The sequence below is a fragment of the Pezoporus flaviventris genome, unplaced genomic scaffold, assembly GCF_033815535.1.
Source record: "Pezoporus flaviventris isolate CSIRO_AGI_PZ_B2104156 unplaced genomic scaffold, CSIRO_AGI_Pfla_v1 ptg000007l, whole genome shotgun sequence".
NCBI classification, from domain to species: domain Eukaryota; kingdom Metazoa; phylum Chordata; class Aves; order Psittaciformes; family Psittacidae; genus Pezoporus; species Pezoporus flaviventris.
Window position 1 is genome coordinate 20,717,657 of NW_026892555.1, and position 27,837 is coordinate 20,745,493.

At 41.5% G+C, this 27,837-nt stretch overlaps 1 protein-coding gene across 2 annotated transcripts; it reads left to right on the top strand.

The window, feature by feature from the left end:
• The first annotated feature begins 308 nt into the window (after positions 1–308).
• YWHAZ (tyrosine 3-monooxygenase/tryptophan 5-monooxygenase activation protein zeta) lies at positions 309–27,173 on the top strand. Of its 2 annotated transcripts, none has more exons than XM_061447973.1 (6): positions 309–488; positions 2,908–3,211; positions 18,540–18,663; positions 21,899–22,062; positions 22,155–22,250; positions 26,116–27,173. In XM_061447973.1, the coding sequence occupies exons 2-6, from the start codon at positions 2,918–2,920 to the stop codon at positions 26,173–26,175; spliced, it is 738 nt and encodes a 245-aa protein (XP_061303957.1). In that variant the 5' UTR covers positions 309–488; positions 2,908–2,917; the 3' UTR covers positions 26,176–27,173. The 2 variants fall into 2 exon arrangements, with proteins under 2 accessions (XP_061303957.1, XP_061303958.1); XM_061447974.1 differs by lacking the exon at positions 309–488 and adding an exon at positions 1,111–1,223.
• Positions 27,174–27,837: the final 664 nt, after the last annotated feature.

Here is a 27,837-nt window from a genome sequence, read left to right on the forward strand (position 1 = left end):
CGGCGGGGCAGAGGCGGGTGAAGGGGGCTCAGCTGCAGGGTCAGAGGCCAGTGTGCAGGGGCGGCCGCCTCGCCTCGCCTCTGCCCTCCGCGGCCCCGCAGCGCACGGGCCCCGCCGCTCGGCGCCGCAGGCGGGGGCAGGCAGAGAGGGAGGGGCGGGGGAGAAGCGCGCGCCCGCGGGCGGGGCCGCCGGTGTGAGGCGTGTCCCGCGGCCCGCGCGCCGCCCGCGGCGGTTGGCGACTGCCTCCACCCGCCCTGCGCGCGCCGGGGGAGGTGCGGGCTCGTGCTTGCGCCCTCGCCGTTGCCATGGCCCCGGCTTGACGTCACGGGCGGTGCGCTGCCCGTGCGCTGCGGCGCGGTGATTGGCGGAGACGCCGTGTGTGGCGCTGGGAGAGAGGCTGCAGCGCAGCGAGCCGCGACACAGGCACAGTCCGCGCCGCCCGCCCGCCCGCCCTGAGATACCCGCCGCCGCGCTCCCGCCGCGCACAGGTAACGGGGCCCGCCGCGCCGCCCCTCCTCCGGCCCCGCGCCGGGCGGCCGCCCCGGCACCCTGCCCTCCGCCCCCGGGGAGCTGGGGGGGGGGGAGGCGGGGGCCGAGGCGAGGCGGCCGGCGGGCAGCGCCAAGCAGCTCCTTGCCCGCCCCCACCCGCTCCTGCCTCGGTGGCAGAGAGCGGGGCGGCGGGAGCAGCCTGCCCCAGGGGGGCCGCCGGGGAGGGCGGTGAGGGCCGCGCAGGTGAGGCCGCGTCTGCCCCTCCCCGCTGGTGAGGAGCGGGGAAGAGCGGCCGGGGGCGGCGGGCGGGGGAGGGGGCGGCAGGTGAGGGCTCCGCCCGTGCGGCGGGGGCGACCGGGCGACCCCGCTCCCGTGGGCGCGTGGAGCGGGGGGTGGGGGCGCCGCCGCCTCCGGCGGGCGGGGGCGCTGGGTGTGGTCTGCCGCCGGGAGCGCTGCCCGGGCGCGGAGCAGCCGCAGCGGCCGCCCCTCGGTCGGTCTTGCTGCTTCCGCCCGCCCTGCCCCTCGCCCCCACCCATCCTGCCCGCCCCGCCCGAGCTCTCCGGCGGCAGCAGCGGCTCCCTCGGGACTACAGGGGGCTCCTCCTCCGCCGCCCCCTCTCACCCCCCTTCTTCGCATCTCCCTGGGGCTGGGCCCGTGGGCTGCCCCTCGTCAGGCCGCTGCCGGGGCGGGGACGCGGCATCCTCGTCCGCCGCCGCCCCCGGCGTTGGGCGGAGGTGAGCGGGATTAACGCGCGCTGAAGTGGGCAGGGCTCCGGCGCCGATCCGCCATGACAAAGGCGGCCGGCGAGGCGCTCCGTGTCTCCGTGGAGGGCGGATGCGGCGGCCGCAGAGCGGGAAGGGGAGGCGTGAGGGGCGGCCCGAAGCGGGCCACCGCGCCTCGGGGAATCCTGAGGTGCTGCGCCGTGCCGCCTGCTCCTCCCTCGGGCCGCTCCATTTTCTGCTGTCACCCCGCGTGTGGGGGAAGCGCAGCAGCGCCCAGCCCCGCCGCGGGCGCCCTCGGCCTCGCAGAGAGGATGCTGCCGTAGAACTCGGCGCACGGGCTGTGGGGCTGGAGTTTTAACGACGCTCGTCCTGCTCACTCCCGGTGGTAAATAACCGTAGCCAAAAACCTGATTTAAAATGGCTCCTTAACCGCGCTGTTCATGGTGCGGTCAAGTTTTCAACGCATGTTTGCAAACGCTGCTGAGTTTCTGCCCCGATGGTGGGGGTAGCAGATACGCAATCTTTCCCTTTCAGGGACTGGAATGTTAAACATAGGGTTAATTTATACCGAAATGGAAGGTAGAGCTGCTATTGTTTGTGGTAACTTCATGCAGAATGGCAAAAATGTTAATGGTTAAAAATTAAGCTGCTGGATTGTTGTGTATGGAACATACAGAAATCCATAAAGCATACATGACCAAAATAATTCTTGCTTTAATAATATAATCGAACTTAAATGGAGATGGTGTATCCCAGAGTGCATTGCCGGGGCCTCGAAATGATCAAGGTACATAAAAGGATGGGGTATGAGGGAGGAGTAATCTTTGCTGATGTACCAAAAAAAAACATTAACTGGTACTTACTTTCAGCAGACCTTGATTTTTTTTATTTATTTTTTTTTTTTTAAGTGCTGGTAAGATGCAGGTTCTGAAGCATCTCAGCCAGGTCACACTACCTCAAATACTGATGAAGTAGTATTTTTGAATAGTAAAATCTCCTTTTGTCTCTGAAAGCATAGCCTCTCAGGTGGAGCAGCAGTACTTGGCTCAGGAGGTCTACCGTATCCCATTTTGGGAGAGGAGGTTAACTCTTTTGAAGGGTCTGCACCTTCAAATTCAGATACTTAGTGCATTCTGGCTTTTTAACAGCCAGTGTGGGATTTGATTTGCAGATCCCTATGCCAAGTCCTTCTGCATGTAACTGTAAGATTCTGATAAGGCACAGAGTTGGCTGGTGTTGTGTGCCTAGCCTTTATGTGGTCTTCTTCTGTGAAAAACTTAGGAGTGAATGTTTTCTTTCTCAATTTTGTTATATTAATAATTGGATGCAGTTGGTGCTGCAGCTTGAATATGATGTGATGAGAGTGATGGCAAAGAACTAGGATCATTTATGTGCATAAGACAGGAATGATTTGTTTTCAGTTCACCTCTGGATGCTTTTGTTTTTATTTCTTAACATAATGTACTTTCAAAAGTTAACAGTTTTTCAGAAGGAAACGGTAACTTTAACTCTTCACAAATCTGCATGTTTGAGCATCAGGTGCTTTGACATCTTGTAATGCTTTTACACGTTGTGCCCTGGATTTCAATTGTACGTCTTGCAGTTCCAAACTACTTAAAGAATGGTTGCTCTGCTATGCAAACACCTTTGTCCTTGATCGTTGTCTGAATAATGCCTCACTATTTTTCCTCTTTAGAAATATCAGCATGGATAAAAATGAGCTGGTGCAGAAGGCCAAGCTGGCTGAGCAGGCTGAAAGATACGATGACATGGCAAGTTGCATGAAGTCTGTGACTGAGCAAGGAGCTGAGTTGTCCAACGAAGAGAGGAATCTTCTCTCTGTTGCCTATAAAAATGTTGTAGGAGCTCGTAGGTCATCTTGGAGAGTCGTCTCAAGTATTGAACAAAAGACGGAAGGCGCTGAGAAAAAACAGCAGATGGCTCGAGAATACAGAGAGAAAATTGAGACTGAGCTAAGAGACATCTGCAATGATGTGCTGGTGAGAAATAATGAAACTGTTGATCCGTCTTTACTTAGGGTTGCAGGGTAAATGGTGCTGGGCCCTCTGGGACTGCTTCTAGTCTGTCAGTAAAGCTGTGCTCTCCTATGCTATTTCTGAAGGACAGTATTTAAAGAATGTCTGACTTTTCTCTCTCTGTAATGTATTGATTATTTATATACAAATCATCATAGTATTGAATGCTACAGCATTTGGAGAAATGTTGAAATGCTATATAAAGTAATAGTTACAAGAAATCAACATATTTCTTTGAGACTGAACTACATACAGGTGTAGTTTGGGGTTTTCTCGTCTGCCCTTCCCCCTCAATGCAGTATTTGTATCTTAAATCACTGACTTCTGCAACTCTAGTATGCTGCTCTAGTTGTAAGAGTTAGTTCTTACTCTACGGAAATTGTGCCCCTCCCTGGGCAAGATGATGTAATGTTAGTTATGACTCAGCCATGCAGAAAATTGACTGCAGGAAGAGGCAGTAGAAATGCTGTAATACCTTTTTAAACTTAATTTTTTTAACAGCAAACTGAAAGGATATTCAAGTTGGGCATTTTCTGTGGCTTGTAGTTCTGTCAAAATGTGCATGTACCTGGCAGACAACCCTGTATTTTTGTTAAGAGTCTGGTTTATGAAATCCGAAGCTTGTTCCAGAAGCTTTCGGAAGATTGTCAGGGTTTTTTCAACTGCATGTGCCTGTGGTGCTTCAGTGAACCCATGATTAACGGATGCCCAGGCCTGTGACCACCTGTGAGGTAGATATTACTGTCAGCAGTAGGGTTGTCGACTGGACTGTGGGCACTGCTGGTGTGTCATCCCATATGTGACAAGGGATCACATACCTGAAGGTGACAGAATGACATGTGATAGGAGGGAAGTGTTAAATAGCTAAGCATGCGCTTGAAGATCTCATGTCAAACGAAAATTAAGATCAATGAGTAGCATGACTTTTGCTTGCTGTTTAACGTAACTAAAGGACAAGTGTGGTGATCACTTGTAGAAGACTGGTTCTTCAAGGGCGTGTAGAAGTCGGTGTGGATAACTTCAAATCTTGGCTTCCAGTTCAGGCTGGCTTCCATGGTTATTGTGACACACCCAGTTTCATGTTGTGTTATCTTGTGTAAGGATAACTCTTAAACTTCCTCTGTGAAAATGGAAATGTCAAACTTACACATAGGAACGATGGATTTGCTAGTTCTTGGGTTAAGTGGTGGGGCATTTATTTAAGCCAGGGAAGTAGGGACCCAAATCTGGCATTCTAATTTATTGCCATTTCTTCTTTTTTATTTATTTTTTTTTAAATTATTGAGCATTTCCTCAGGGGTGGATGCTTTCAGGTCAAGAGTGATCTGAAATTCTTTTGTAAACTATGGTTGAAAATCATTTTAATGAAGTCACTGGGCTCAGAAACCCTGTTTTAGAAGAACTCAGTGTTTGCAATTGAATTTCTTTTTCTGATAATAGAAACCAGATCGAAGTGAAATTTTATTATACATGCTAAATACAAAAACTAAAACCCTGAGCTTTTGAGTTTGCTGAAGCAGCTGAATTATCTAGGCAGGAGGGAACACAGGTAGGGAATGTTGTTAAATCTTCCAAATCTCAAAATGGTCTTATATTTCTTTTTGTGTTAATGAGAGTTACATATATAATTCAAATAAATTCTTATTATTTGCTATGTTACTACTTTTAGGAAGCTAATGTCTTACTAATCTTCAGTGTTGCTAGTCTAATTGTTCTTAATAGATTAAGGAAAAATGACTGTCCAGAAGAACAGTGCCTTAGGGGTGATTAGCAGTAATAAAACTACTTTTTTAGAGTTGGGTTTAAAAAATAATAATAAAAACTTGTTTTATTGTTCAAGGGATAGGATTTAAAAATGCCTTCAAATGTCAAGCACTACCTTTGACACTGGTAATTGCATTGAAGAATTAGATTTGTATTTAAAAAATACTTTTGTTTTCTTTGTTGGAATGTCCTGTTCACATATATTCTACTCACCTAGAAATGTGACTGACATATTGCTTTATTTGGCATTTTAATAGAGAAAAAAGAATTGTGGTTGACATATGTGAACAGGAATCTTCGCAATGCTGCATGCAAACATGGTACTAGGAGGTGGTTTAATTTTTTAGTTTGTTTGTGTTTTTTTTTTTTATTCAGGAGCTCCTCTAATTTTTGTATGGCATAATCTAGACTACAGCTGTTCACAGAAGTGAAAAACAAGGTTTACCAAGTCTTGATTGCAAAGTATACCAAAGTATACCATTAATAAGACCTGAAGTGCTAACAAATCTTCAAAGCTTTTGGTCAAGAGCCTCAGCAGTTACAGTGCAAAAGCAGCTCAAACTTACATCATTTATTAAGACTCTGAATCTTTTTGAGCTGTTGTTGTGTCTTCACTTGCCTGCTAGGCTCTTAAGTAATGTATAATACTCTGGGGTGTTACGTCACAGCTGAGCGTGGAAGTGACTGATGTCCTAGCTTGTGTTGAAGGGAGGAATCCAATGAAGAGCATGTGTTTGTGACTAGCAGAATGTAGCCAGAGCTGGCTTCTCTGCTGCTTCTTGCTCTCTTCACTCATTTCTTGGAATCAAATTACTAGTGGATTGGAAGAAATAGCTCCTGTAATCCAGTAGATGCAGAGTATATTAAGCTGTGTGTGGGTTTTGTTCCCAGCTCTTCCACTGACTTATGGAGTGAATAAGAGCAATTAGTGCTGCACTTTTTTCTTGCTTCTTAACTATTAGACTGAATGATAAAAACTGTAGCAGTTATATGGGTCAGGTCCGACTGTTTATTTTTCTCCTTTGCACTGACCTTGCAGCAGGAAAAGGCAGCATCGTTGCTGCTTCCTAAATCTTCCCTCACTTGAGCCTGCTGTGGAGTACCTCTATAGCTCTACAAACAGCTGAACCCATCTTTTTGTTTGCTGCAGATTCAGAGTGCTGCTGTACAAAGAAGGGACACCTAAAATCTCTTTGTTCCGTCAGAGATACACCAGAGGATATTCAGGTGTAATATAACCAACTCTAATTTGGAGTTGGTCTGGTAGTGCTGATAAACTGCAGATAATTGTGACATATTCTGCGTAGTACAAGTTTCTTGCACTGCACAAATAAAGACTGAATTTCCGGATTCTTCAAGAATGATACAGTGTGTGTGGGTCAGTCCAGTGCCATACTTCAGCATCTTAAATGTGCCTGAGTAGTATAGAAAATCTCCAGCCTCAGAAGTTTTGTAGTGATACAGGAAATTGAGTTTAAGTACTTTTCCTCATGTTAGCCAAGTTTGTGCTTCACATCCTGTTTCACTTTCTGTAGTAGAGGGGAGGATCTGCCTAAAATGCCAGTATAATGATCTTTTATTTGTTGTTTCAATAATAAATATTATTAATCTAACAGGTGTGTATTTTCTTCAGAATGCTTTTTGCAGTTAATTTAAAACAGAGCTGTAACTGATGTGGTTCAAATTAAAATCTGTAGTAAGATTAAATTTTCAGCTAATGAGAATTCTGAAATAACGGAAGAAAGTATGGAGAGGTCTCTAAATGGCTTAACGTCTGATCCTGCTTGCATGTTAGAAGTTCTCAGGAGATTCAAACTGCTAGTAACTTTCAGGCAGTTTCTGACATGAGCTAAATGTAAACTAATAATTTAAAAACAGAACTGGCTTCAGTATGAATGTAATGGTAGACAGTTACGCTCTCTTCCTTAGGCTGGTACATATGGCAGTAGTCCCCTGCACATCTGTATGCGACAGTTCCCATGTTCTTTCCCTGTGCTCAGCCTTCTGGGTGATGTCTCTTTGTCCCACAAGTTCCCCCTGCCCCGAATCGTATCTTGAGTAAATCTCTTTGCTTACAGTGCCCATGTGCTGTTTCAGTGTTTCTCTTCGATTTTGGTTGTTCTCCTAAAAGTGTAGAAACTCCTCAAACTTTGTCTTTCAGCCTTCTGAAGTCACTGTTGCACTTAATGCTATACAGCACTTTTTTCCCCAGTCCCTGCCAGAAGAGCTGCAGGTTAATGGTGCTGTTCAGGACGCTCTTAATAAGATGGAATTGTTTGTTTTCTTTGCCACGTTACTTCTTCCTAAGTTCATGCTCAGAAGCATAAAGTGGTACTCCTTGTGTGCTTCTACTATTTAGATTTCTTTGCACTTGTTACGGATGTTTTACTTTTTAGAAGTTGTAGTTGTTGGGAGGAGAGAAGGTACAGTAAAACCACAGTTAAATGACTTTTGGCTTGTGATTCTTTAATATACTTTAATTAATATACTGCTTGTGGGGGAGTAGCAGAAAGTTTAGTGACTGTCATGGGGCTGCAGTTCACTGGGGGAAGGGTGTGTAATTCCATTCAGAATGCATCTAAATGGCTTTTTAAAGAACATGCCACAGAGTTAATGCCTATTACCATCATACTGAAATCACTGTGGGACTATTCCCTAGTTGCCTGCAAACATCTAATAGGTTACTATGTTAACATCTGTAAAACCTGTTCCTGCACTGATTCTCAATAACAGGGTTAGAAAATTAAGTCTTCTCTCCTATATGAAACCATATGCTTTTTGATATGCACATGTGTGAGGTATTTTTAAAATCAGTTGTTGTATGCTTAGTGTGTCCTTCTGATGGTCAAAAAGCATGGCTAGCCTATAGAGTGGTGCTAACATGCTTGAGTGAGTGTACTGTACGATCCTCTATGCTATGAAGATACCTGATACTAACAAAAAAATTAATGTTCTGACTGAAAATTGCTACCTGTAGTTCTGTGACTCCTTCAGGCTTGCTTAGTTTTTCAGTTCTGGCTGCACTTTGTTTCTGTCTTTGAGATCTGTGTCCTTTATTCGATCTTTTTGGAAAAGAAGGGGAGGTGTTTGTATAAGCTTTTATTTACAGAATGTTGATCACAGAAGGGGGCTGGTTAATTTGTTGGAATCTAGGAGCTAGGTGACCAGAACCCTTGTTTCAAAAAACTTAGTTCTTATTAAGCTGTTTTAATTGAGTAATTTAGGTTGGAAGGAAGGTCATTTAGGTCAGCTCTGCTTAGATACAGTTAGATCACAATGCTTATGGCCTTGTCAGTCAAATTTGGAGTGTCTTCAAGGATGGAGATTTCACAGCCTTTCTGGGTAAGCCTGTCAAAGTATGTGGTCATACTTAGGTTAAGAGGAAAAAATAAACATAAAAATCCTTTTATGTAATCAGAACTTCTCATGTTTCAATTTGTCTGCTGCCTGTTGTCATTTTACTTGTAGACCTCCAGGAAGAGTCCGGCTCCATCTTCTCTAGGTAACTGTACAGAGCAGTGAGATCTGCTGCTCTGCTCCAGGCTGAAGAAACCCACCTCTCTCAGCCTTGCCTTGTACACCAGGTACTCCAGCCTCATAATCATGCTGGTGGCCTCCACTGGACTCACTTGAGTATATCCATGTGTCTTATACCATGGAGGCCAAACCTGGATGTAGAACTCCCTATGCTAAAATTTGTATTAAAAGATGGTAACTGGTAATGTGCTAGTGGTGTATGTGAAAATACGTGGGTACCTCTGGTTCACAAATGCTTCTCTGAACTTCTGTGTATCACAGAGCAAAATATAGCCAGGGTTTACTAACTTCCCAGGATGGTTATAATTTAAGCTTTTGATTAAACTCTCCCAGTCTGGCTTTTTAAGTTAGGGTTTGGCTGGTATAATTGCTCTCTTATATTGAAGGTAGGAGGCTGAGGCAATTTGCATCAACCTCATCATTTCACTTTGTTAATCCTTTAATCACTTCCCTGGTTGTGGCTTACATCCCTTCAGGGTTGGCGGGTTTTTTTGGCTGTTGGGTTTTTTCCTCTCTTTTTCATGTAGTGAAAGCACTGCCTAAACTAGAGCAATTTTCTTAATTTTTTTTTTGTTGTTGTTGGTTTATTTTGTTTGGTTTTGTTTTTAAAAATGGTGGGGGTTTTTTTCTTAGGCAAATTAAGCTGTTGAAAAATTATTGAATCTTGGAGAATTAAAACATCATTCATGGATCCATTCAAATATGAGATGACTTGGTTTGGTTTTTATTTATTCTACAATGTTCATGTAAATGCATGAAACTTCAGCTCGTGTTTGACAGGATTTTAAATTCCAGCATATATAAGAAATGCATTGGTGGTTGGGCTGCATGAGCAAAGGAGAGCAAGTACTTATTAATCTTAGCAAGAAGTTCATCTATAGTGTTGATATGTATTTAATACACCTGCTTATCATAAAACGAGCTAAGGTGCTCTGCATAAATGCAAAACAAAATTTAAACATCCAGGTACCACTCATGCTTTCTTTAGCACTGCACACTTGTGTATGTACACATACATACAGATGTCTGTGTCCTCTTGCATTTACTGGAAGTAGAAAAAATCTTTACTATAGCCTGTAGTCTGCTGTATTAATTTCAGTTGGCATTAATGTTTAATGATAGGCTTTGATTTAAAAACAAAGTACATAATGCTTATGCTGTTCAAAAGTATCCAAGGAACAGTTTGCTTTATCTGACAGCCACCTTTGGTGTTCAGGTACTTCATGCACTTAATGCTGTTCTAAGCAGCAAAATAAATCTGATCAGTTTAGTTGCCTGTGACAGATACTCTCCTTCCAAGCTCTTAGAAGCAAGAACTTCAGTGTGTGTACTTGCAATTTTATGACACCACCAAGTGTGTTTGTTACACTGGTTGGTTACTTAAAAGGCTGCATTGTTAAGGTACCAGCTTTTACTGTGAAAGCCTTTAAGTGGTAGAAATACGAAATCTAGGATATGAACAGAATTGGTGTGTACATCTGTATAAACAGATGCCACACTATTACTGGTTTTATCTGGAAACTTTTGTTACCATGTCCTTGACAGATGTACATGTTTCTGAAACAAGTTCTCAAATGCTTTACTTGATCTTTGCTGTAGGCAGACACAGTGGCTCCTGGCTCCAAACCTGAAGTTGGTTCTGCATCCCGGCAGTAGCTGGCTGCCCTTTTGCAATAGTTTGAGAAAGCTTCTGCTATTAGAGTTGATTAAAGAGCATTTATTGTGATTATTTCTTAAACTTGTTTTTTTTCTCTTATGTAGTTACTAATTTTTCTTGAAATATGTCAGAAGATTGGCAGTGCCTCTCCTAACGAAAAGTAATAATAAGTCATGCTGCTGCTGAGGTGAACAGGGAGTTCTTAATTTTTTTTAATCGGATCTAATGCAGTTCAAATGAGCAGAGAGTAGTTGCGGATTGGTGGTGGTTTTTGTTGTTAGTTTTTTTTCTGGATGTTGCTACCTTTTGTGATTATGTGGGTAACAAAATATTTACCAATGGGAATCTGACCTCTAACTGATTGTGTTCTCCTAGTGTAGAGTAGGCTTACATTGAGAAAGTGGCATTTTGCTAACAAAATGCTTTTATTAGTATTGTATGCTATAATGAACTCCTAATAGGATACATAGTCTACTTCGTGAGATATCAGATCTGCTCAGAGTGTAAGCTGCTAAAGATAAATGGTTCTTACTTCTGGTTCTTATCAAGGATTAAAAGAGTTACATCATGTTTATGGGGGCATTCTGCTAATATTTCTTCAGAGACCAAAACTGTAGAGTTGTCTTGAGAGAGCTAGAGCATGCTATGCTTTAGCCACAATGGCTATCACAGCTCTCCAGGAGAAATTCTCATCCAGCTCAGCTGGTTTCAATTTTATATTAGCTCAGGTTTCTCAGAACATGCTCTGTTTCTTCAAAGAATAATGATCCTTGCATTTGGCACCATTCTGTTTTGTTGCATGGTCCCAAATATTCAAAAAAATAGGTTACTGAGGTGATGCAAAAAAAAACCCACAAACCCAGGTAGGAATTGTGTAGAATCATAGAATGGTTTGGGTTGGAAGGAACCTTACAGTTCCAACCACCAAGCATATTGGCTTTGATCTTCAGTGGAGACTGGTTGGTATATTAATGTCTATAGCAATGCCTCAACAAATGAAATACTGGAATACTAGTTATTTTTCTATTAAGTGTCTTGCTGGGTGCTGCCTTTTGTATGAGTTTTCTCAGAGTTTGTTACTAAACTGGAGAAGTGATTTTACCTGTGCTTCAGAATTTGGTTCCTTTTCTGTCCATGTGCATGTTAAGTGTACTTCAGTAAAAACCTGCAGTGATTCACATGAAAGACCTCAAAAGTCTCTTGAATAATCTTCAAGAGTATATCCTGATACTACATACATTTGCTTCCCTTGCCATAATTGTGAATTAGAAAGCAAAGTGATAGAAGGGGCAAGGTAATAAAGGGTATAATAAGTCTTAAATTGGGGAGGATAAATCTGCTATGAGAGGAGACACGCATATGACTGTAGAAGTGTAAACTGAGGTGCTGTTCCTCATTGCCTCAATTCCCATTCTTTTCTTGTTATGCAGACCAGTGGTGTGTCTATCCATTGGTGCCATGTCTTCTAAGTACCCTATAGGTATTTTAGTGCATACACCTGCTTCTCACTGACTTAGTTCTATCCCCAGCATACATGTCAGCATAAAGATGATTTTGCAGGGTATCCTACTTACTCCATGTTTCCCCTTGCCTGCCCGTGTATATGCAGCTGCTTTTTTCTAAAGAAACACTTTAGACCATTCTAGTAGTATTTTCTTGCATAAGCTGAAATTTCTTGCCATTCTGTGTCACAGTACTCTCTCTTCTCCAAGTCCTTTAGGTTTGTTTTTTTTTTCAGTTGCCATCTTACTACTCAAGGCTCATTTCCTCCATTTCCCTCCCCCTTTCTAGATCTTTGCCAGATTGACTGCTGATCAAGTGTATCTTCTTCCTGTTCTTACAAATCCTGAATGTGCCTGTGCATGTCACATCTCCCACTGTCCCAATCAGATTCTTCCCTGCCCCCCTGAAGGTTCTTTGTCCCAGATTCTGAATTCTTCCCCTGCTGAGGCTCATCAGTTAGCTCATCTCTTCCAACCAGCCTTCTCACCTTCTTCAAACAACTTCTGCTGTCTGTGTGAGTGGGCAGCCAGTTTGGTGGGAAGAAAGAATAACTGGTACTGAGAACAGGCAGCAGGCTTGTTTCCTTCTTCAGCAGATGATGTACCACAGAGAGCTCCAGTGCCACAGCATCTACTAGTACTTGACAGATTTTCTTGTATTCCTGTTCTAGTGAGCAAATGAGAACATAGAAATCTGTAGCTGACATCAAACAAGTGGCTTTGGTTTTGGCTGGAGTAGGCTGACAGTGGAACCGTCTTTTTGGTTTTCCCCCAGGAGCATTGTGATGCAGCAGTTGCAAAGCTCTTACCCAAGCTCTGGATAGAACTGTAATCAGAAGCAGCATAATGACTGTCTGAAAACAGCCTGGGTTTGGAAGGTGTTGTCTAAAAATATTTTCTCCAACAGTTCCTAGAGACATGCGTAAATGAAATTTCTACTGGCTGCAAATAGTTTGGTTAAACCCTTTGTAGTGTGTGTGTCAATCTGTGCAGTGCAGCTAATTGCACGTGTTGCTTCATAACCTGAGTAATTTTCCAAACTGTAGTGCTAAGGCAGAAAACACATACATCGAAAATCACTCACTAGCTTTTTGCAGGAATAGTAGGTGTCTTGAACTTGTCTGATCCAGGTGGCCTGCTTTGATGACTTTGTCACTTTAATAGAGTTCTGTAGAAGAATAGCTTAACAGAAGTGTGCTACAGTTACTGTGCTTGTTGGTTAGTGGTTCCGCTTGAAAATGGGATATTATGTAGCTCTTCCCACAAAATACATATCTGAAAACATGGTCCTAATATGAAAATACTAGGTCATTGTGAGTGTGAAAGAGGTTTCAGGTGGAGCTGAAAAAGACAGACTTTCAAATGTTACATGAATTTAAAAAACTATAAAGAGTTCTTCCATGTCTTCATCCCTATGCCATGTTCCACAGATGGGTGACAAGTGAATTAAAGTTCAACTAGTATCCTTGTGTAATTTATCTTCAAAACCAGAAATAATGTCTTCACTATGTCAGGTGTCTTTCAATACTGCATGAAAACAAAAGGACTAATGCTTATCAGTGCATTCTTTTGTATTTTTACCATTCTACAGCTTGTTTTTTTTTTTGTGTGCAAGAGCAATATCTTTCTGTTTCACCAGTAGTTCTGGAGTTTTTACATATTTAAAACCAAAGTTCCTTGTTCTCGGTACTTTATGTATTACCTGCTCATTTACAGCTATGTTGTTCTAGAATCTGGTGATTTTAGTCTCCTGTTTGTCAGGAGGGAAAGATCTTAAGTAGAAAACTGAGCTGTTGATGCCATCCTGAAGTGCATTAGTCTACAGTTCTCAGGCTGTACTGAGATTTAGCCTGTAATAAATGAAATACAGAACTACAAGCAACAAGGAAAGACTGAGGCATTGATTTTAATGCTTTTATGATGAATTTGGGAATAGTCTTCTGGCCCACACAAGTAATTTTCCAAAGATGCAAGCAAATGCTTTGGAAAGAAGGGTAGTTTTAAGCTTCAGGTGTCAGGAAAGGACTGTTTAAGTCTTCATAGGTTTGCTTTCTGTCTTCAACTGCAGTTCTCACCACAGCTTGACAAACTGAAGCGTGTCTGCTTGCAGTAAGCAGCAGGCAGACTTTTTGTAGAGGGCTGGGTGTTGGAGTTTTTTGGTACACAGAATTACTGCTTGTTAAATGTCCTTCTTGCTCCTGAGTCTGATAACTCTGTCTTATAGGCTTTATGTTACAAAACCACAGGAACAAGCCCATAGGGCCTTTCATCAAAATGGGGTCATGGTGTGTTGTGCTTCATGTTGGCGTCTGTTGACTGTGTTCTGCTCTGGCAAAAGAATTTGCGTAAGAGTGAAGAAAGTAAATATCTTTCCAGCTTAGTGTTTAAAGTAAGCCAGGATTGAAGTTCACCAGTACAATACTAAAGTTGTGTGTGTGCAGCCTCTGTTATGTCTTTGGAGACAAAGGGTTTTCTCTGGTGCATGCTTGCTGGAGATGAGGGAATGTACCAAATCTGAGATTCTTTATCCATGGTATGTGTTAGCATAGTGTTGCAAAAGCTGATGTCTCCAAGGCTCAAATTGTTCTCTCCCAGTCTAAAGTACCAGAAAGCTGTTAACATAGGCATAATTGCAGTTGCAGATGTGCAGTGTTGAAGCCTGATTTTTTTAATGGCCAGCATACTAGTAAGAGTTGAGATTCAAATTTATTACAGGCATGCTTTGGTTGATTTTTTTTCTTTTTTTTTTTGTTGTTGTTGTTATGGGGTTTGGAGTTTTGTTTGTTGGGGGGGTGGGTTTTTTTTAAGCAATAATCTTCTGTTAAGTCTTTCTGGAAGGACTTTGTATGACTTCGCTATGAAAAGCATTACAAGCACTTGTACAAGCTGTTCCAGGTTTTGGCTGAAAAGTGCTCTTAAGATGCTGCTGCATCTGCCTACTTGACTACAGTGCTATGGTTTGTTTCACAGCAGTTACATTCTTGCTATAAAATGAAAAGCTCTGACAATTACAGCTGGGTAGCTGTAAGGTTTGAGGGGTGGGGAGTGGTGTTTTGGTTTTGTTTAAAAAGCTGCTTCTACCAGATTCTGATGAAGGCACTGTAATGAACTGCCCATCAAGTTGGAGGTAGTGCATATTGGTGTATTTCAGAAATGGATGGGAATTCTTCATAATACCAGCAATGTCATCAGTGAGCATGAGGCCTTAACCACATGCCATGTAGCCATAATACACCAGTGTTGTGCAGACTTCAGCTGTCAGAGTGTTGTACATATTGCAGTGGTGTGAATTGCCTGATAAACTTAGTCATTACACATCATCTTACTGGTCTGGTCTTGGTCTAGCTCTTAGCACTTCAGTGGCCTGTATGGGGATCACCTCCATACTGATAAACATTGCCATACCAACTGGTAAAGAAGAGAAGGTAGGCATGTATTGGTGGTACTACTGAAACAGTTCTTGTCTCTGTTTCTTCTGCTTTGGACAAACAGTGGAAGGGTGGAAGGAAGGTAAGCAGTATTCCCCAGTGTGTTAGCAGGTAACAAAGTGTTAGATTGGTTATACCTATTGTTATGCCTAACTTTATCTCCTGTAGCTGAGCTCTAAAAAGTCAGTAGTTTTATGTGTATGGCTTCTGTAGCCACACCACCTCCATGCAGATTGAGGCTTTCACAACCATACACTAGGATAAATCAGTGTACTCGGAATCTTCAGGCTGACTTAAAGAAGTGTTTCATGTCAGTAAAAGAAAATATATCCTGAAATAAAAAGACTAATATAGACAGGAAGGACTGAATATATAGTACTAGATAAATAACAGGGAAGAGATCTCCTACTTTTAAATGTTAATCTGCTTTCAGATCTTGTTGCTCTTGATGAAGGATTTGGCATAAATAAAATTCTTCCAAAAATATGTGGCCTATCAGTCGCTTGTGTTACGTATGTAGAATAAGAGTCTTTCATCGAGATACCAGCAAGCTACTACAGCAGTCTCAGAGTCAGAGCTTCTTTGCATGGGTTATATTCTATGAATAGCTGATTAAAAGTGTTTAAAGGGATTCTTTTAGTTCTCTTTTAAATTTGACATGGGTTTGAAACTTCTTTTCAATAGAAGATACACCATCCACTGCTGTTGCCCTGTTACCATGTCTCTGATTAGGAAGACTCAATTGGTTAGTCTTTCTTTAAAACTTAAACAGGGGAAGTTTAGATTGGAGATAAGGAATAGTTTCTTCACTGTGAGGGTGGTGAGGCACTGGAATGGGTTGCCCAGGGAAGTTGTGAATGCTCCATCCCTGGCGGTGTTCAAGACCAGGTTGGACAGAGCCTTGGGTGACACGGTTTAGTGTGAGGTGTCCCTGCCCATGGCAGGGGGGTTGGAACTTGATGATCTTAAGGTCCTTCCCGGCCCTAACTATTCTGTGATTCTTCTGTGTCGGCTTATGCCATTAACCCATTCAGTTAGGTGTCTGTAGACATACTTGCCTCATTTGTGACCTAAGTGAGTTTAGGTCTGGCAGTTTGGTTGCTGCTGTAGGAGTGAGCAGAGCTGTGCTTTTTGATTGAACATTGTTCTGCAGGGATGATGAAGAATTCCAGTTTCTAGAATCACTGAAATTACTTTGGTCTGACCAATTAATGGAGGGTACAGGAGGGCAGCTCACCATGGTGCCAGAAGGGTGGGTGCAAACTGACGCCTGACCTAGCTGCAGTCCTAAAGAAGAAATCTAATAGCCTTATTCTCTGTAGCTGATAACCTTTAGTTGTCATTGAAGTCAGAGCTTCTTGGCACTCGGGAAAAATGTCATAGCTGTGAATTTTGAAGCTCTCTAATGGTGAGAACAGAGCATGTAAGTAGTTACAGAGAGCTGAAGCACTGACCCATATACTTCATGGCCTTCTGCTTTGTTCCAGCCATGCTGGGGCAGAGGTGGCTCTGAAGCTTCTCCTGCATAGTGGTACACCTTCCAGAAGGGTGCCTTTGGCATGGGGCAGCTTGGAAGTCCATTTGGCTGGCTCCATAAAATACTGCTGCCACCAGCTTGCTTGTGTTGTGTTCGCTTTGTGCCAGAGGATTGTCTCTGCTATCATTTGGATGAGAAGCAAGGACACACAGTATTTTTTGATGTCTCCCTGCATGGTAGTAAAATGAAGCTGTATACCAATCCCCACTGTACTGGAAATATCTAATATTAAAGATTGAATAAATACCTTATGTTGAAGCCAACAAAGTAAGTCCACTAACATGTTTAATCTCAATGGAGCATAGGCATAGCTGAATCTTCACTGACTTTGCTTTCTGTCAGCTGGATTTCTTTATTACCCTGTCTACTAAGATAGAAACGAGGGAGTGCTGTTATAATGGGTCACTTCATTTTGAGGGGTTTCACATAAGTTTGAGTCTACCAAGCTAAATATTCACAATTTGCATAAATGAATCAGCAGTCCTGTAATGGGGGAGGAGGGGACACAAACAACCCAAATCCAACCAAACTTGTTTACCTGTTCTTTCTGTGAATTAGTCTTCTGTAGCTTTATGTCAGTTGGGATGTTGAGCAAAGCGGGCACCACGGGTGTCTCTGTCACAGTACAGTGGTTACAACCTACTGTATTCAGGCTGGGCTTGTCCCACGGGTATGTCATGCAAGATCCTTGCTTAACCCAGAGGGTGCTATCTAGAGAGAAGTACTGTAAAGGGCCATCATTCTGTGGGTTGGAACTAAATTAGGATTGTCCATTTCTGTGGTGTCATTGGAAATATGAGCTAAAAACGGTGAGACAAAACCAAAACATCAGTCATCTAATCTACAGGGGAAAAAAGCCACACAGAATTCTTATTAAAATATCTTATAAAGAATCATGTGCTACATAGTCCTAGCAAAGTACATGTAACAGCTTCTGATTTCGAGTGTTCAAGTACTTCTGTACTTTTTCTGCCTTTTAAATAACTACTTTTCTTTCAAAGTCTGACTTTAAGTACTCGAGATCAAGAAATTTGACAAGCTTGTGCCTTAATTTGACTAAACATGTTGGAGCTAATGATTTTTTCTTTTCCTATTTTCATCATAATAAAACTTGCTAAATTATACAACTGCCTGGCCTGGGAACTTACTGTGTTAATTTAATAAGCAGTTAGAATAATCCAGAAAAGTTTGCTGTTAAGTGGGAGCCCGCAGGAAGGATTTGGTGGAGTGACTCCAGAGTGCTGCCTTTGCTTTGGAAGATGTAGGGGACACCTGTTAAGGGAGCACATAAAGGCAAAGAGAGGATCCTTTTCAGTGCTAGAGAGTTGCCTGTCAGATTGTCAGCTGTCTGGAAATGTGAGAATCCAGGTTCACCTTGCAGTTTCTTGCAGTACAGTATTCCGGTTAATGGGAGCTAGGTTAATGAGGCTTATTTAGTATCTGTGTATGTAAGATACTCGGGTCTCTGATCTGGCAGCTGATACTTCAGATCCTTTTATTATCCATGGATGCAGACTTTCTGCCTTTGTGTACCCTCTGCCGAGACTTTTTGGATTACATTCTTTTTATTAAGGTACTGTATAATGGCTTGTAGAAAGCCATCCGTTGGTCACACAAGACTCATCTGCTACATGAACACAGCCTTCTTCCCATCAAGTCTTGGCATACAGCATTCCTTTTTGTACCTAGAATTGCAATCCATAACACGTTCTCTGTAGCTGAATTCACTATGTAGGATGCAAAGAAAATGGCAAAAAGTAAATCTGTCTTGACTTTGAAATAGATTGTGATATAATTGAATTGTTGGTTCAGCATGTTGCAAAAGTATGTTTGATCAAAACAGTGTGTTCTTTGTTTCTCTTTTTAGTCTCTGTTGGAAAAGTTCTTGATCCCTAATGCTTCGCAAGCAGAAAGCAAAGTTTTCTATTTGAAAATGAAAGGAGACTACTACCGTTACTTGGCTGAGGTTGCTGCTGGAGATGACAAGAAAGGTATTGTATGTCGGCTTGTGGCTGAATCTTGTCAAATTAGATTGCCTTTGGTGGGATGGTGACATGACTCTAATCTAAGAATAATTCTGATTTGGATGTAAATTTCTTTAGTAACAGGCTTTCTGTTTGCTGAAGAAAAATCATGGGTCATTGGCTTTCAAATGAGTTCTGAAAGTTCCTATGTACCTGCTGTTTGAAGCGGGTAACGAATGTTCAGTCATGAAACCTTGAAATCAACCCTAATGCATACATGCATGCATGAATATAGGCTTATGCATCTTGAGCCTGGCTGAATATTGGGTTTTTCCTCTTTTTAGGGTCTCAGTCTTGTATCTTTTTAAAGCCTTGTTTGTGCCATTTCTCCTGCATCTGTACAGAATACAAAAAGCCTGCATAGGTTCAGGAATCAGAGAAACTAGAAACCACCTGGAGAAAAAAAGGAGTGATGAAACTCATCTTACTGTTAGGAAAATTTCTTCCATAACTATGGTAGTTTAATGTCCAGATGTTTTTATTTCCTCAAATTTCTTGTATCTTCATATGAACAGTTTGTAATAATTGCAAGTTGTCTTAATCTAAATATAGTTAGAGAAGTCGATATAAGGCACTTAATATATTAGGTGGCTTAACTGCTGTATGTGAAGAAACATCCTAACAACATGTTGATGCCATACACAGTTCACCTTCCATTCAGAATGGTGCATAACATTTAGATACAGCTTGTTGCAAACAGTGCAAATCTGTTTCCTAGAGCCAGTTAAGACTGGTGCAGCATGTCGTTAAGATCAGCACACTTCAGCACAGATTCCCATCTGGTAACATCCTCTGACTGTTTTCATGAAGACTCAGATTAGTCTGCACTCAGCCTGCAGACACAGGGGATGCGCAATCTGAGTGCATGGACTTGGAAGCCTTGGGGATTACTGGTGTGCTCAGCTGTGTTGCTGATGCTGTGTGGCACTCTGCCCTCCTGTAAGACTTGGTGTGTTCTTTGTGGTGCTGTTGAACATGTGGTGCTCCTGTGAACTTGTGTAGCTCAAGCTAATAAGCTCTCCCAGTATGATATAGAAAGACTTCTGCATGACTTGACAGAAACAGAGGTGAAACAGGCTTGAAACGTGTCTGCTCTAGCTTTGTGGTATATGTATTGTTTCCACCTTACAGAAAGTAGCCCCGTTTCCCTGATACACTGGATAATAGGGAGTTGCATAAAGATGTTAAGACTTGGCATAGCGGAGCTTGATTTGACTTCTAGTGCTTACTGCATGCAAACTGACTCAGTCTTGGTGACTGCAGAATTGCAGGTATAACCAGTTCTCTGTGTCTGTTACTGTACAGAGTGTAATTGTATTTTCCCTTCGGTAATCTGTATTCACATGCATAGAAGGTAAAATATTTTGAGTCCTGAAGGTTTTTTTTTCTGTTGAGGATTAAGTTGTAGGCTCTAAAATTAGACTGTGAAAACCTTCATTTAAAGTGGTTTTGAAGTTAATTTTTGTTTAAGCCAGGCTCTTGGCTGAGCAGCTTTTAGTGGGTTTCCAGGTGAAGAAAATATTTTTGAAAGCCCATCTAGCTCATAGTTACTGTGCCTCCTAAAATTATTCTCTTTCTCCATCCAAGTGTTTCATGTCACAGGCTTTTTCTTGTATGCTGTCTGTGACCTTGAAGAGCAGTTGATAATTATTGTTTAGGAAACAACGGCTGTTTTGGTGGACAGTATTCTCTCAGCCTTTTACAGTAAATACAGCAACAATATAAAGCTCCCAACTGTAGGAACTGGATTTTTATCTTCATAAACCAGCTTGTTTATGTTATCAAAGAGGAGTGTAGTGGGCAGGAATGTCAAACAGGTACCTCAGCTAGCTGTTGCAGCCTTGGAACTGTAGAACACTTTCTAAAGAATTCAAGGTTAAAATCTCGCTACTTTTATATGCTGGGTGACTGATTTAAAACTAACAGAATACATCAATTTTGCACCTTTTTTAAATATATTTATGTTAAGGAAAAATTAAAAAAAAAATGTCAGCTTCATTCCTTGAAGTTAACTTGATTTTTATGCCACATACAGGTAAATAGATTGCATAGACATCCTGAATATTGGTGTTAGTTATTTTCAGACTTGGAGTACTTGTGAGTTAAATACTGATGTATTTTTGAGTCCTTGGCACCTAAAATTCTTTATTTTTGAATACATGTGACTGTTTCTTTTGCAGAGATCATGCTGGATGCATTTCTAGTTTGATCCAGAAATGTCAAGATTGTAGCCCTTTTGCATCTGAATTGAATGACTTCCTGCCCACCTTCTTCTCAGATGCTGTTAACAATCGTGGAGAGTGCAGGAACAAGGGTCCCTTTGTACTGGGTGTCTAGCGCCTCTCTTGCCTCCTGCAGTCATCAAGGACATAGCCCAGCTTGTGGGCTGTGCTGGGCCATGATCTCTGACTTGTGCAGGCATAGTGTGCTCCGAAGTTCAAGTGTATTCAGTGAGAAAAGAAACTGTTGAGCTCCTTAATCTTAGTATACGCGTTATAGTTGGGTATTTTTCCACCAGGAGTTTGGAACTTGTACAGAAGAACCAATTAAGAGTGGCAAAAGATTAGTCTCTAAAAAGAGCCCAGTTGTTATTTTTTTCTGCCTTACTTCAGAGTTTATAGGTACTTTAAGTATCTACATTGGAAATGGAAACTTTAAAAAATATATATCTAGTTTGGGTTGGGGTATGCCACACCGTCTTTGCCAAGCAATTTGAATGGAAATTCATAGATGACTGTTACCGAAAGGCAGTGATAAGCAAAGGTCATCAGTGTGACTAAAATGTGGATTTGTAATGCTTTGCTGTGTATAAAGATATTGAATATTTGGTACTATATCAAGCTAGTGTGTAGTAAAAACTTTGATTTTTATACCTTTTATATAGGTGATGGATTTTGTATTCCTCAAATGCTACAGAACTGCTGCAAGCATTTGTAAATACAAGTGCTTAAAGGGTGGCAGGGAGGGACTCAAACCTGTGATTTGGTCCATGACAACTTCCTTTTCTTTATATATATAATTTAAAAATAGATTAAGTAAAATCTTCATAAAATAGCGACTTCTTTGGTGAAATGCTCATTCACAGACATTGACTCTTAACATATTTTGTTCATGCAAGCACAAGCACAAGTCCTGATTGTATGTCTGAATACAGTATGTGAATTACTTACTCGTGGTTTTTGTGTGTGTTTTCCCCCCAAAGGGATAGTGGAGCAATCGCAACAAGCGTATCAAGAAGCTTTTGAAATCAGTAAAAAGGAGATGCAGCCAACACATCCTATCAGATTAGGTCTGGCTCTGAACTTCTCCGTGTTTTATTATGAGATTCTCAATTCCCCGGAGAAAGCCTGTTCCCTTGCAAAAACGGTAAGTCTAAGGTAGGCAAAAAATCCATTTCAGTTATTGGTTATAACCCTTTGTCATATGGCCAATGGAGTTTTTTGTTTTTGTAACACTAGGCTTTTGATGAAGCAATTGCTGAACTTGATACATTAAGTGAAGAGTCATACAAAGACAGCACGCTAATAATGCAGTTACTGAGAGACAACTTGACAGTGAGTATCATTAAAGTTTACACGTTGTTGGTAAGAGGATTGGTCTTTGGGGCACTCAGAGTTCATTCTTGGCTGTGGAGATGTGTCTGTCATTTACTTACAAATGAGTTGATGGTACCTCATGTTTCTGAGCTACATCTTTTTCTTCTGCCTAGTCTTTTTTACTCCACACACTAATTCAGTTTCTGACAGATGACAAATTGACCAATTTTTTTTCCAGGTTTTCTTTTTTTTTCTTTTTTTTTTTCCCCCCTAAACGCAAATCTAAAGCAAATGGAACAGTAAAAGCAACCATGCAGTAGTGAAATTAATGGCATAGTTCACACCCTGGTCTTCATGATGGGAATCACTGCAAGCAAAAATGCAACCGTAAGAATCATCTCTTGTCACCAGTTGTAGCCCCTGTAGTCTGATATCGGTGACCTTTACAAAATAGCTGGACTTTTTTTGACAGAACCAGAAGTAAAGCTGTACAGCTGCATAACACCGGAGTTGCCGTATTTTCTGGTTTTGTTTCTAGCACTTAATTTCCCTATTCCTTGCAACCTTTTCCACTGTAATAGCAACTTAACACTACTGAAAACACTATTTGTAAGCAACAGCTGGAACAATCACAAAACAAATGTAAGAGATTTCTTAGGCTCTTTACTGAAGACAGATACAGGGCTGGCATTGCTCTCAGTGTCTGTGTGTACTGTCCCCTTGAGTGAGATTGCTCAAGAGCTGTCCTGAATAAATGGTATTGAAACAGAGAATAGAAGCTGACATTAATTGCTAGTTTCCCAGTAAAAATAATGTAAAGCTTGTCATATGAGCTGGAAAGCAAATTGCTTCATACAAGAGAAGTTGGACTGAGCTACCATAGTGTCTGAATTACAGTAGTAGCCCTGATAATTGATGGGAGCTTTCTATTATAAGGGAGAAAGCTGTAGACAGCTGTAGGATTCCATATTGAATGAATGATGTCTTTCCTTAAATGCCTAGCATGACTTTTACGAGTATGTTGATTCCATGTTTTCCACAACTATTTAGAATAGTCATAGAATGCTTTGGGTTGGAAGGGGCCTTAAAGGTCATCAAGTTCCAAACCCCTGCCATGGGCAGGGACACCTGCCATTAGACCAGGTTGCTCAAACCCCCATCCAGCCTGGCCTGGATGGGGCAGCTACAGCTTCTCTGGGCAACCTGTGCCAGTGCCACACCACCTTCAATAGTGTAGAATTTTTTTTTCCTAGTATCTAATCTAAATCTGCCATCTTTCAGCTTAAAGGCATTCTCCCTTGTCTTGTCCCTAAATGCCCTTGTAAAAACTCCCTCTCCAGATTTCTTGTTGGCCCCTTTTAGGTACTGGAAGCTGCTGTAGGGCCTCCACTTGAGGTAGCAAACAATTTTTGGTGTGTGTGTGGCTGACAAAGACTGCAGTGAATTCCATAAACTAAGAAAGGGTCTGTTTTGCTAGTTATGCAAATCTGTTACAATCTGTTAGGAAGCTTTTGACAGTGATTTAGCATGTTGATCAGTATGTGCAAGGTGCAGGTTTCCTCAGTTGTCAGTCCTTTTATGTTGTCTTTGAATGGCTGAAGAAGCTGAGTGTGTGTGTGCTCGGCAAGGACTGGAGGCAGGGAAGTGTTCAGAGGGTTGTTTAACATGCCAAGTCTAAATCTGTTTAACTGAGAATGCTGGATAATTCCTTTTTGCTCTTGTTACGAAATTCTTTTGTTTAATTAAAAAAAAAAAAAAAACACATCCCTTGCCCCCGAGGGCCTTGTTTTCCCCAGCAGATTTGTTAAATTGTGCTCTCAATTGGTAATCCTCCCCATAGCAGTCAAGCTCTTTTTATTTAATGAACAGAGGTATATGTTTAGATTGAGTACTGGGAAAAATTTCCACACTAAAAGGGTTGTCAAGCATTGGCACAGGCTGTCCAGGGAAGCGATGGAGTCACCCTCTCTGGAGGTATTTAAATGATGAGCGCTTAGGAACATGGTTTAGTAGTGGACTTGGCAGTGCTGGGGTAATGGTTGGACTTGGTGATCTTAAAGGCCTTTCTAACCTAAGTGATTCTGTGAGTCTTTATTCTAGAGGTTAGGATTTAGGGTAGAAGCCTCTGATAAAGCTGTTCTTACTGATGGTTCCTTATAAAAGTAGAACTGAAACTAAGACTAATGCAGTATTATAATAATGTAGTATAGAATATAGTGCAGGAGGTAAAAACAGACTGTTGTCTCCAGTATGCTATTGTCTCCAGTAAAATAACTGTGCTTAATGCCCTCAGTAAGGAATATTGAGCACAGATATTATGTGTGATGTTCAGAGCAAGAGCAAGGTTACTGGTCTTTGTAGAATCATAGAATGGTTTGGGTTGGAAGGGACCTTAAAGATAATCTAGTTCCAACTGCCTGCCATGGGCAGGGACACCTTCCACTAGACCAGGTTGCTCAAAGACCCATCCAACCTGGCCTTGAACTGCCAGGGATCAGGCAGCCACAGCTTCTCTGGGCAACCTGTTCCTGTGTCTCACCACCCTCACAGGAAAGAACTTTTTTGTAGTATCTAATCTAAATCTGCTAGCTTTCACTTTAAAAGCCATTCCCCTTTGTCCTGTCATTAAATGCCCTTGTAAAAAGTCCCTCTCCAGATTTCTTGTGGCACTCTTTAGGCACTGGAAGCTGCTTTAAGGTTCCCCCCGAAGCCTTCTCCAGGCTGAACAAGCCCGGCTCCCTCAGCCTGTCTCTACAGCAGAGCTGCTCCAGCCCTCTGGTCATCGTCATGGCCTCCTCGGGATGAGATCCAACGGGTCCACATCCTTCTTTTGTAGGAGGCCCCAGAGCTGAATGCAGCTTTTTCTATTGTCCTGTATTCCTGGAAAGGGTAAAATATTTCTGATGATGGGGGGTTTTTGGTGTTTGTTGTTTTTTTTTTTTGTTGTTTTTTTAAAGTGTCTTGTAAGACCATAGTGATACTAAGCTGTAGGTAGAGAATTATTCTTAGGTTTTACCACCTTAAGCTATAGAGCATGAAGGATTTGGTTAATGCTGCTGGAACTCCATAAAGATTGCAAATCATACTAGGCTGGTAATAGTTGGGAAGCATCCACTATGGCAAAATACTTGGTTCACAAAACAATTTCTTTGCCCTGGGTGTTGGTCTGGAACTGATGCTCAGTTTCCTTAGTTGGTACTTAATCTTGATATATGGCTCCTTAGTATGATTTTATGGAGCTGAAAATGAGATTTTTTTTTTTTGTGCATACTGCATGTTTATCCTGATTTTCTTCCTCCCCTGCCCTGCTCTTTAAGTTTGGAAGCTCTGTATTCCAGAAGTTGCTAGAGGAACGTGACTGACTGAATAGAGCCAAGGGATAGAGATTTAGGTGAAATGCTTTTGGTTATAAAAGCAAAACAAAACACTTGAGATGCCTGTTCTGAAGAAAAGGATAATGTTGAATGTGAAGGAAGAGCTTTACTGAAGCTTTTCCCTCAGAAGGATGTACAAAGCTGGCTTGAGGAGAAGGTACAAATCCACAGGAAACAAAGAATTGTTTGTTCCTGATTCTCATATATCTGTTCTGTAGGTCTGATTCTTGCCTGTTTATATTGTGTTTTAGTGAGCTTTGTGGATATGAAAATTTGGTTTTGACTGTTTATGAACTTCCTCCTTAAATGCAGCAAAGGGGTTGGGTCATCTAGGGCTAGATTTCCGTTTTGTAATAGCCAGCAATTATATCCATGTTAAGGGTGCTTAGTAGGACCTCTTACAAAATTACTGTTTAAGAACTAGGCTTTCTTTCTAATAACTGCTTATTAAATGTTAGTCACTGATGTCAGTATCTTACATATTTTACTCTGTTTTCTTTCTCAAACAGTTGTGGACATCGGATACCCAAGGAGATGAAGCCGAAGCAGGAGAAGGAGGGGAGAATTAACCAGCCTTCCAACTTCCGTCTGCCTCATTCTGAAATTTACACAGTAGACCATTTGTCATCCATGCTGTCCCACAAATAGTTTTTGTTTACGATTTGACAGGTTTATGTTACTTCTATTTGGATTTCTATATTTCCCATGTGGTTTTGTTTAATATTAGGGGAATAGAGCCAGTTAACATTTTGGGGAATTTATGTTTTCATCTGAGGTGGCCAATATAGGGTTGTGACATTTTTATACAAGTTTTACATGTTTGGCATAGTACTTTTGGTACATTGTGGCTTCCCACAAGGCCAGTGTTAAAACAGCTTTCTATGTCAAGCAAAAACGAGTGCTTGCATATTGGTCTGTCATGATGGAAAAAAGGGATAATCAGTTGCAGCCACAGGTGTAGTTAGTATGAATATTCAAGCTGGAGCACACATGGCTGTGAATCTACTGATGTCCCATAGATATTGCATGTCAAGTCAACATGTGAAATCTGTGGAATATGCCAATCAAGTGTACATCTCTGATTGCAGCTGAAGTGTTCCTTAAGACAGTTTGCTAACCCAGTCAACTTTCTCTAGAGAAGGAAAGAGAAACGGTTCACATTCCATTATTTGTAAAGTTACCTGCTGTTGCTTTCATTATTTTTGCTACACATTTTATTTGTATTTAAATGGTTTAAGCAACCTAAGAACAAATGTACAAGTAAAGATGCAGTAAAAAATGAATTGCTTGATATCCATAATGACACTGTATATCGAGCACAGCAGTACAACAAAAAACCATGTATTTAACTTTTTTAGGTTTTTTGCTTTTGTGATTTTTTTTTTTTTTTTCTTTTTGATACTTGCCTAACATGCATGTGCTGTAAAAATAGTTAACAGGGAAATAACTTGAGATGATGGCTAGCTTTGTTTAATGTCTTATGAAATTTTCATGAACAATTCAAACATAACTGTTCAGAACATGTGTATTAAGTTGATGTAAGTGGAATAAAAGTTTTATGAATGGACTTTTCAACTACCTTTGGTGTAGATTTCATGTCATGTCTCTTCCCACACCTTTTGGAGTTATGGCAGCAGTATACACAAATCTAGTATGGAAGTTATTTTTATTATGGAAAAGCTTAATACACTTCTAGGCATTTAGTTAATTTCAGGAAAGCCAAGATTGAATACTTCATGTATTAGGCAGTAAAAATTAGGATCTGATTAAGAACAGGAAGCAGGGAAGAATATGGAGGGCAAAGGTTAATGAGACTTTCTAGGGGAGAACTTCTATATCCCTCAATTACCACTAGGAAAAAAAAAAGCAACAATGACTTCTTTAATACATGAAAGCACTTGTCAAAAGGGAAAAACAGTCATCAAATACATTTACAAAACAAAGGGCTGAATTCCAGTCTGGAGGCAATGCAACTTGGCAGACCATGACTAAAAAATTCTTTTGGGGGATATTGGATCTACTTTTAGAAGGGAAAGACCATCACTCGCTCTATAGCAAATGTGAGTTCTCTCTTAGACTTTAATGAAGATGTTCCCTGCTTCCCTTACTGCAAAGATTTGACTTTCAACATGCATGATAAACTGCTTTAAACATTTCATTTTAAGCTATATGAAATAATATGACCTGGAAATGACCTCTGTTTTTTTAACCTTTAACTTTTTAAGAAAGTT